The following is a 10,709-nucleotide window of genomic DNA, read 5'->3' as shown; positions in this document are numbered from 1 at the left end:
AATAGTTTTTTTTTATCGGAGTGCATTATCATTCATTCATATTTATAGTAGATTAAAAAAAAAATGTTCTTACATCGACTTTTATATTCAGAAATAAATAAATCTAATCGATTTAATCATTCTTTAGACTGGAAACAAATATTGATACTTTATCGCAAGAAACTGCGTTGTTTAGGAGTGATTTGTGTTTAATTATTAATTAAACAGTTATGTTTTAATATGATATACTTATGTATTTATCATATCGAGGTCATTAATGTTTAATATTTCAATAATTCTAATATTATATCAAAGTAAATAAATTTATGTTATCATAATTTACCTTTTTCTAATTCTATTTTGATTTTTTATAATATACATATACATATACATATATATATATTATAATATATATATATATATATTAATATAAATTATAATATATATATATATATTAATATATATATATTAATATAAAAGAATATATATATATATATATTCTTCGTATTCATTACACATTCAATACACTATAGTTTACTGAATAAAATTTATAGCAATATTTATAAACATATAAAATTCACAGTGAATATTATAGAATAATTATAATGAAATAAATTTTAGAATTAAGTAATAATATTTTGATTAATTGCTACTATTGTAATATAAATTCATTTTGTTAGTTAAATAGCTGCTGTAATTTCTCGTAATGTTTTGAGGTAATTTTATATATATTTGGGCATTGCTGTACATTACTATAGTTGCTTTATTGCTTAGAATGTTATTGCTTATATACGATTATTTTGTCGTTTGATCAAAACTGAAGCAATTTATCTGAATACAAAATTAAAATTCCCATGACAACATTAATCCTGATTAGGAAATGGATATACTCTTTCATTATATTGTTCTTCTTTATAAAGAAATATACCATTATTGAAAAGAATATCGTATTAAAACATCAACATCAATTTATTAAAATTAAAGTACAAATTCCAAGATAATAACTAATTATATTTCTGAATAGTATAGAAAATTTACATAATCAAAGCTTTATATTTTATATATTCATAAGAGATGAGGATTCGATTGATTTTTAATACAGCTCTAGCTATACAAATAATGTATAATAATTTATTATAAAGTTAATCATTGTCAAGTTAATGATTTATAAAGTATTGTATTTATAAATAAAATAACACATTAAAAATTAATGTATACATTTGGAGTTATATGTTGAATAATTGAAAATAGTGTATTAGTAAATGCAGTAGAACAAACCCAATGCCATACTAAAAATTCCAACACTTGAGAAAATCTGAGGAAGAAGCTACTTAAATCTCATTTCAAAGGAACAATTCAAGGTCGTCGTGATCAATTTTTTCATAAAACGTGAACTACAAGCAATGATAACTTTTGAATGCTTTTTGTAATCCTCTACAATAAGAAATATTTCACAGCGTATTGAAAACAGAAATTACATCAATTCTGAAAATACGTAGTGGTTTTTTTTATTAACAATTTAAACATGATCAATTATATAATAATAAACCGAATCTTGATTATAATAAATTATAATAAATTGAAATAGAAATGGTTCGATGAAATTTGAATTAATCGAAGAGTTTAACAGTTTGATTGTTATACTATAAATTTACATTCAGCTACATTATATTGTTATAAAATGTCTTTTTGATATTTCTTATTGATATAAAAAATTTCTCATCAATAATTCAAATAGATCATAACTCATTGAATTTTTACAATTCATTTTACCATCCTTTACAAATAATTTTGGCTTTTCATTAGCGCTGTAATTTATAAATTTAAAATAGTTTGACTTAGTCAAATATATATATATATATATATATATATATATATATATATATATATATATAATTTATTTAATACAATGTCAAGATTTATGATCATTCATTTCTTACAATAAGCAATTTGCTCTTGTAATCCATCAGTATATAGTTTGACTTGGAAGATAAATAATAATTCATTTATTGTTATAAGAATCGTTGTGTACGAGTGCTTTGTAAATGGAAAAATAAATGAACAGAGGCATTGTCAGAATTTATTGTAATTATTCGTTTTCATCAAGAACATTTATTTTGTATACCATGCCACGTTCTGCGAGCACTTCGATACGCATAATGAATTTTTATATAGCCAATTTTAATGTCATGGACAATTACTATGCTATTTGCACTTCTCGTTATTGAATAGCCAAAAGTAAGTTGCACAACAAAATTTTACGATCGTATCTTTCTTTAAAATTATTAGCTTTAAATTTTACTTGTCTGTTCGCAATGCAATAAATGTAATTCAATCATAAATTCACATTTATCACGACTATTTATTTGATACGTACGTAGATATTTTTCAATAATGAAAATTGTATTTATGTATAAGTATGTTTGAATATGACACATATTTTTCCGTTAGAAAATAACGCCACGCCATCTAATTGTTTTGTGTTATAAAAGAACATAACAAAGCCTCTCTGTGTTATTATAAATTATTTTCACTAATACAGTTAACATTCTTACTTATATTTTCAATATTTTAATTAAAGTAATAAATAATATAGAAAATTAGTATTTCAGATTTAACGAGGAAATTTTCTCGATGCTCATAATAAGTAATTAATAGTTATTTATGTTAAAAAGAATAAATGATGTATACAAAATTCGTAGAGACCTGAAAACCTTTAAATAAATATTACCAGCGAATTTTCATTCTCAGTTGTATATATAAAATTCAAAAGCCCTCGTTTCGTATACCGCACTGCATAATTCAATATAAAATTATAATATTAGTGAGCACCGTTATTCAAGAAGAGAGGTTGCTGCTACCTATATTGACATTGCTCGCAGGTTCCTTGTCTCGTAATATATATCAGGGTCATATAGCCTTTCCTTAATTTTTTTTTTTTTTTTTTTTTTTTTTTTTTTTTTCTTTTTAAGGATGTATTCACAATCGTAATCATTAATTTTCAATCTTCATCAAACTATCATACTACATCGACTATCAACATAGTCGTTGATCTCGATTAGAAAGAAAAATAGAAGAAAAAATAATATCTTTTATTATTCCTACTAAGTTAAGGATTTCGTTGACAATTCAATTATATTTTTAATAAAACTTTCTCATTTTGTGAAATATATATTGGAAAATATTATGAAAAAAATTGTAAAATCATTAATTTAAAGTAAAAATGTTTTCCAATAAAGGCGACAAATTTTTTTTTTTTATATGTTACAACCACTACTAATTAAACGGAGGTAATAAAAATAAATACTCTAATACAAACAATTTTTATTATTGTATTAATAACGAAATTGTAAAATTTCACAATTATGTATAAAATTCTTTATATAACAATACGGATAGTGATACGTAAAGAAATAATTGTTTACTTAATTTTAATTCCATTGATTTAAGTAAAATCATTTTGCATTATATATTTTCAAATATTTAACGTGTGCTTAATTTATATATATATATATATATATATATATATATATAATTAATATTAATGTATAGATTAATTTAATAACTGATACATCAAATTAATTTCCTTATGTGTTTATATGTATATATAGGTATATGTATATATATGAGAAATATGATATTCCAGATTAGTATGTATGTAAAATGAAACTATTAAAATAATGATGCAAAAAGTTGAAATTTTATAGTTGTGGTACGGCGGGTAAAATTATACATAGTCTTTCGTGCGCATAAAAGCTTATTTTTCATTGTGACTCAAAATCTAATCTCAATGCCAAGACAGTAATAAATATCCTAGATAAAGCTGCTCCGAATTTTCTATCCAAACTCTAGCTAATTGTCCTTTCATAAATGACGGCACATGCATTTCAATAATACCAATACGTATATGAAAAAATCATCTATCTCGTTTGAATGAATCATAAAAAAAAAAAGAAAAAAAAGTTAGTCACCTATTTACAATTGTTATTGTGAAATTTCATTGGCTCTTCCAGACGTTCGTTTAAAATCTATAATCTTTCCGATAGCTGTGCATAACGGCAGTATAAAAGTCACAACGTCTCATGCATATAGTGTTTATCGAGGTGCCAAATTATATAAAATATGTAGTGAGAAATTTTCTATATAAAAAAAATATCGATTATAAAGTTTGCAACATTTTATACCTTAAATTATGCTTCGATGATGCATTAATCAATTTTTTATTTTCATATGCATTTTATGAAAGATTAATAGATATTGATATTGAAATTTTAATGTACTTATATTTTATTAATGCTGTAACAGATTTGATTTTGCGTATACGTAAGAGATATAAAAAATATAAAAATAATTTTAAAAACAAACATTAATTCCCATTAGAAAGTAATGCTTTTAAAAAATTAATTGGGTATTAGGGACAACTTTTCGTTTTCTCTTCGTTTAATTATAGCAAATTATTTTTATTGCATTAATGCATTAATTATAATGTGAAATGTAATTTAAACTGTACATATAGATATATAATTAAAATTATGATTATATATTGCTTTGTTTGAATTGCTTTTTGCGTGCCTTATTTCACAAACAAAATACTTTCAATTCTATTTTTAATTTGTATTTTTTTTTTGTTTTTTGGTTTTTTTTTTGTTTTTTTTTTTGTTTTGGTTTTTTTTTGTTTTTTTTTTGTTTGAATCACAGATATTCATAACAAGTTAATAAGATTTGGAAACAACTTTTCGCATGCACCAGGTGGTAGAGGAAAAATAATAAAAATGATGTTGCTCAAAAATTGTTTTTTGAGGATAATCAAGGATTTTCAACAGAAGAAATTAATGCCTCTTAAACTCATATTTTTTGTCCAAAGTTCAAGTAAGTATAATTATTCTTTAAATACTTGTTTTCAGAAATTAATAATCAAAGTATGTTCATTATACATAAAAATAAACATCGATATATCACAACTGTTAAATTCCATGAAAGAACTTGATTATTTATTGTTTTATTTTATTTTATTTTATTTTTTTTTTTTTTTTTTATTTTACAATTTTTACAGCTCTATTTATACTGTATCCCTATCTTACTATACACATGAGAGAATTAGGAATTAACGTAGAAGAAACTGCTATTATGAGTGCGATTATTCCAGTTGTGGGAATAATAATGCCTCCGGTATCAGGAATGATAGCTGATCGAATCGGAAATTTTAAGGTGAGTTTAATAAAAAACAAATTTTAATTGTTACATAAATTTAATTTACGACTTTCGTAAATTTAGTTAAAAATATCATTATAAATGTAATTACAAGTTTGTACTGTTATATTTAATAGTTTTTACTTATGCATTAATGAAGCCTATGATTAAGAAATTATATTCAAGCCATCGACACTGAAACATCACTACAATAAAATACTTATTATTTACATATATAAACATTTTCTGAAAAATAGATAAATATTATATACGTATTTCTTATGACTTTGTTTTTATTGATAAAATTCATTATCAATGATGCTAAAATTCTTCAAGAAATATTAAATTGAAAATTTGTCAGTATTCAAAACGTCTAATTGTAAAATTGTCAATTATAAGATTGTAAATAAATTTATAGAAAATTGAAATGGATTTATTACATATAAATTAATTATATGAAATTAATTATTGATCTCATGATTTAGTAAATAATTCATTAGCTTATTAGCAATTGGAGCTGACAGTGAATGTTCGTCGTGTTATTTTTCAATTGAATTTCGTTGGATGAAAATTGCATTAAAATAATATGGAAAAGCGATTTTAATTTGTTAATCTGAAATTCTATAAAATAATCTAAATTAAATTAAAGCTTATTCCACTTTTTGGGGATTTATTATAAAATCTAACTATTGACTCATAAATTTAGTTAAAACCATTTATCTACTCCTTTCATATTTTCATACTATATTTTCATTTCCAACGAATCGAAGCCAAAAGTATGTCAATTCCTAGAAAACATATATACGCATATATACGTAACTGATCATTATGACAAATAAAGTAGTCGACGCATTGAAAGTATTATGCTCCGCTTTAAGTTTTACTTACATGGAGTTAATAAATATGCTTTCGGGACTTGATTTGAAAAGTAAAAATTGAGAAGAAAAAACTAAGGTTATACGCGTTTATATTATAATATATTAAATTTCGTCAATACAAGTATTCGACGAAAGCTAAAAGATGCCTTGTTTTTGGCGATATCGCTTGCAACAGATCCTCCTCTCGCTATTCTCAGCTCTTGGTGGTACCGCGGCACTCCTGCTGCTTCTTGTCCCAGTCGGTCGTGTGAATATCCAATTCCCGGACAACGTCATCCTCGGGGTGAGTTGTGACAGCTCCGGCAACTCCGTGTATACCATGAGCCAGAGCCATCCTTGCGACACCATCCCGAGCCCCAATATCAATGCTACTTTGCAGAGTTGCGGGTAAGTGTTTATCTCCAAAAATGGCTTTTGTCTAACTTCAGATTAAAGTGACTTTTCGTAAGAAAAATCACGAATTCCACTTTTCTGGGATCGACTGTTTTTATCAATTTTTCTAAGAGTCTTTAAAGAGATAAATTTAATAAAATAACAAGACCGATTGTTTTCCAACTGAAATTATCGATTATGTGTTCGTAAGGAAGTGTAGTTTGTTGTCTCGAGCGGATAGAGACAAATAGTATATTGTCTTACTAGACCTCTATGTAGTCTTATTATGAAATAAGCTGAAAATAAAATGAATTTTTAATAAACTAAATTTATTAGACTAACCGATTATATAAAATAATAGTCTATATTTTCGAGAATTTTCCCATGAAATATATAAATTTTATTCAAAGTCAAAGTATTCAAAATGAAAAGTAGATAAACTCATATATTTAATGTGCGATTTGCAAATGAGAAATTCCATTAAATATTGATATAAATAAATATCTCAGATTAGATCCTTCGTAGTTTTTAATATCAATCTATCTATGATATATTTATCTCGTATTTCATACTTTATTCATAATTCATTACTGTTAGACTTTTATTTAACATGATTTATGGTATTATAAAGCAATGTATTTTCTAAGAAAACTAATAACAAACAAAAAAAAAAAAAATATTTCTTCACACATGATTTTATAAAAATTGACCTTTCCTCTAAATAGTTAACATTTTTATTAATGAAATTAAACTAAAACTTTTCTGTGCTGGCCTATTTTGCGACATTATATTTTGGTAATCATTAATATTGCCAATAGTAAAATTAGAATATTTCTGCTGAGTATTAAAATTTAAGCTTATAAGAGAAATTGAAGAATAAATATTTAATGCCATTAAACATTATCGAATGAACATGTGAACCATGTAAAATCTTTTAATTTTAAATTCTTTATGACATATATTTATTTAAATAAGTTCATTACTTTAGTCAAACAATTCGAATTAAATTTACTAATTAAATTCAGCTTACTAAACGAAATTTAGAAAAATAAATGTATTTTTTTAATTAAATACGAATTCAGAAAAAACATGTATAGAAAATATACTAAACAGTACATCCCATGCGATAAATACTTTTTATGCGATTCTTTCTTTTCGCAAATTTAATACTTTTTAATTAATTACTTTATAATTAATTTTAATTAATTAATATACTTTTTCTAATAATAAATTAGTTATTGTAATGTAATCTTCCATTTCACTAATGAACTTTAGAAAATAATAAATTATCTTGATTTAAAATTACAGCTATGCGTGCCCAGTAAACTTGCTAAACGAAACTGAATTTAAGTCCATTTTAACGTCTCAAAATTATAAATTTAACGTTTATAATCCGAAGACATCAAAAAACGTAACGTATAATTACACAATCGCGGAAAGCGACATGCCGGAGGTAACACTTACTTCGTAAAGTATTAATTATTTAATTCATTCGTTACGTCATGAGACTTTTTTGGTCATTTACAAGTTTGTTTTTTGTTTTTTTGTTTTTTGTTTTAATAGATATTTAAACGTCAAATGGATGCCAGGGAGGCTCGAAAATTGAAAAATTTAGAATTTTACAATTCTGCCATACGGCGATTTACAAAAAATGTTCTATTCTTTCCAGTACGTAATGCACAACTTTCTGAACTAGATTGTAATGTAGTAAATACAAAAAACAACGAAAATTTAATGGTCTGTGGATACGAGTCACTCTTATTAAAGGTAACCCATGAATATATATATATATATATATATATATATTTCTTTTTTACTTTTTAAATACGCGCTCATTAACATTTCAAATAATTATAATAATATAATATAGAGAAGTCGTTTCATGTATGCGCGTGCGTGTGTGTAAAGTCTAATGCTCGATACACGGTATTTATCATTAAAACATAAAACTTTCTATAAAATGGATCGTATTAACCTGTCTTTTAATTTAAAAAGTTCATTCGTATTTATAATCAAACACACATCATTCTTGGCTTATCGAAAGAAGCTGTTCACAAAATGCTGTAGGCGAGTTTCTATTCTCGTTCACATACAACAATTTCAAGTCGAAATTATGTATCGCAACGATTTATTAAACGAATTTCATCTACCGTAGGTTAAGCAACGTGTAATCAGTTTTAAAGCTGCATTGACGGCGATGAAAATGTCGGACGCGGATGTAGCGGAGAATCGGCTCAGGTACCTGGAGCACAATGTCAAATGGCCGGATCTAGGCAATAAATCTACGAGGTGCGCTACACGGGAGCACGATTCCGAGTTAGTGAGCGTTGAGGTCGAGCTCAGGAACGAGACAACCGAGGAACCCTACGACGTTTTCAGAACCGAAGGCTGCAGCAGAACCTGCATACTAACGACACTTAGGAAAGATATATGCACCAACAACAAGATGCAGGTCGAGTACAACGTAAAGCTGACTTTTTGGTCTTATCTCGTTGTTCGAGTATTTATCGGTAAGATATTGACACGTACATTATGATCGCTACTTCATTATGCAATAAGTAGTTGGAAAAATAAAGAAATTCATAATTTTCGACATTTTCTTCATAGAAATAAGAAAAATTAAAATTCTAAATTTTAGAAGACAGAATTTAATATGATTCATAATTTTAAGTGTAATTACAAACACGTTTTTCTATATAAAATCTAATTTCTCTTAGTCATGCGAATATTCATAATTCCTTGCACACTTAATGAATATCGAACTAACATATAGCAAGTGTAATACTTACCTATAGCACTTTATAATTATATGTAATGTGAAAATTTTGTACTTCGGGGACAGAGTTGTTATTGCTAAAGGAAATATTACGAGCTTTAAAAATAGGATGCTGTTGAAATTTGCACAATATTTCTGAAATTTTATTGAAATTTCAGGAACTTGAATAACAACATGACATCTAATATTGTAAAAATAATAATATCTTTTATATATTTAGTATAATTATTGTTCCTAATCATCATCAATTTGTACGATCACTTGTACTTACAACAATCTCATTAATTAACACTATAAAAATTAAACTTAATTTTATATTTTCAATAAATTAAGGAGTAATTTTACATTATATATAAAACGAGATCAATTTATTCAATGTATAAAATTTAAAATAAATACATTTTTAATAAAAGTATTGTTTATTCATCCGTAATTGAAATGAAGAATAGCTAATCAAATCATATTAGAAAAAGATTTACAAGACATTCTGATAAAAATGTTAATTAATAATTTAAGAAATATAATATCGTTCATAATATATATTTAAATTATATAAAATCACGATTTTAGCTATTAGTATTAATTTTTTTTCCATAATTGTATATTATTTCATCGTAATAATGTAAATTCATTATTAAATATTTAAAACGAATGAAATCTCAAAGTTAACAAGGCAATATATTTCTTACTTAGATCGTTTGTTACATAACTAATATCGAAATGATCGATTGACTTAAATTAGAATTGCTTACAGAGTTGATGAGTGCGCGAGTTAATGAGAGTACAGAAAAACACTTTTAATCATTATTTTCCTCGAAATTTTCATGGTTAATAAAATCGTTAATGCATTCATCATTTTTATAAAATCATGTGTGAAGAAATATTTTTTTTTTTTTTGTTTGTTATTAGTTTTCTTAGAAAATACATTGCTTTATAATACCATAAATCATGTTAAATAAAAGTCTAACAGTAATGAATTATGAATAAAGTATGAAATACGAGATAAATATATCATAGATAGATTGATATTAAAAACTACGAAGGATCTAATCTGGGATATTTATTTATATCAATATTATTTTATTGTTATAGAATGAATATTGAATTAATATAATATATTATCACTTAGGCAATGAATATATAAATCCATGGACATTTTAGGGATGATCGGAGGAACGGCGTTCGCCATGTTTGAGGGTGCGGTCATCGCGATACTTCGTGAGCATAAGGCTGATTATGGTTTGCAGAGAATTTATGGAAGTATTGGCGGAATGATATCTTCGCCTCTTTCCGGTATGTTGATCGACTATGCAAGTAACCTACAAGGATACCCGGATTTTAGGTATGTTTTACATATACCACGAATATAATTTTTCATGTAAAGATACAAGAAGAAAGAAAAAATGAAAACAAAAGATTATTTTTTTTCTAACCATACCGCATACTCTTACAAAAAGCGAATCAAAAATAAATAGATCGATAGACTATTATTATTATTATTATCATTATCATTA

At 25.1% G+C, this 10,709-nt stretch overlaps 1 protein-coding gene across 1 annotated transcript in view; it reads left to right on the top strand.

The window, feature by feature from the left end:
• Positions 1–4,729: 4,729 nt before the first annotated feature.
• The window catches only part of LOC105367748 (uncharacterized), an 11,593-nt gene continuing 5,613 nt past the window's right edge, over positions 4,730–10,709 (top strand). The window contains exons 1-7 of the mRNA XM_011506518.1: positions 4,730–4,848; positions 5,033–5,187; positions 6,223–6,434; positions 7,728–7,872; positions 7,983–8,186; positions 8,575–8,929; positions 10,357–10,537. Coding sequence (XP_011504820.1) covers positions 4,752–4,848; positions 5,033–5,187; positions 6,223–6,434; positions 7,728–7,872; positions 7,983–8,186; positions 8,575–8,929; positions 10,357–10,537 — 1,349 coding nt within the window. The 5' untranslated portion in view covers positions 4,730–4,751. The remainder of the gene's footprint in view (positions 4,849–5,032; positions 5,188–6,222; positions 6,435–7,727; positions 7,873–7,982; positions 8,187–8,574; positions 8,930–10,356; positions 10,538–10,709) is intronic.

The sequence above is a fragment of the Ceratosolen solmsi genome, unplaced genomic scaffold (genome assembly GCF_000503995.2).
Source record: "Ceratosolen solmsi marchali unplaced genomic scaffold, CerSol_1.0 scaffold6, whole genome shotgun sequence".
Lineage (NCBI taxonomy): Eukaryota > Metazoa > Arthropoda > Insecta > Hymenoptera > Agaonidae > Ceratosolen > Ceratosolen solmsi.
The sequence above is the reverse complement of the archived record's forward strand: the minus strand, read 5'-3'. Positions and strand labels throughout refer to the sequence as shown.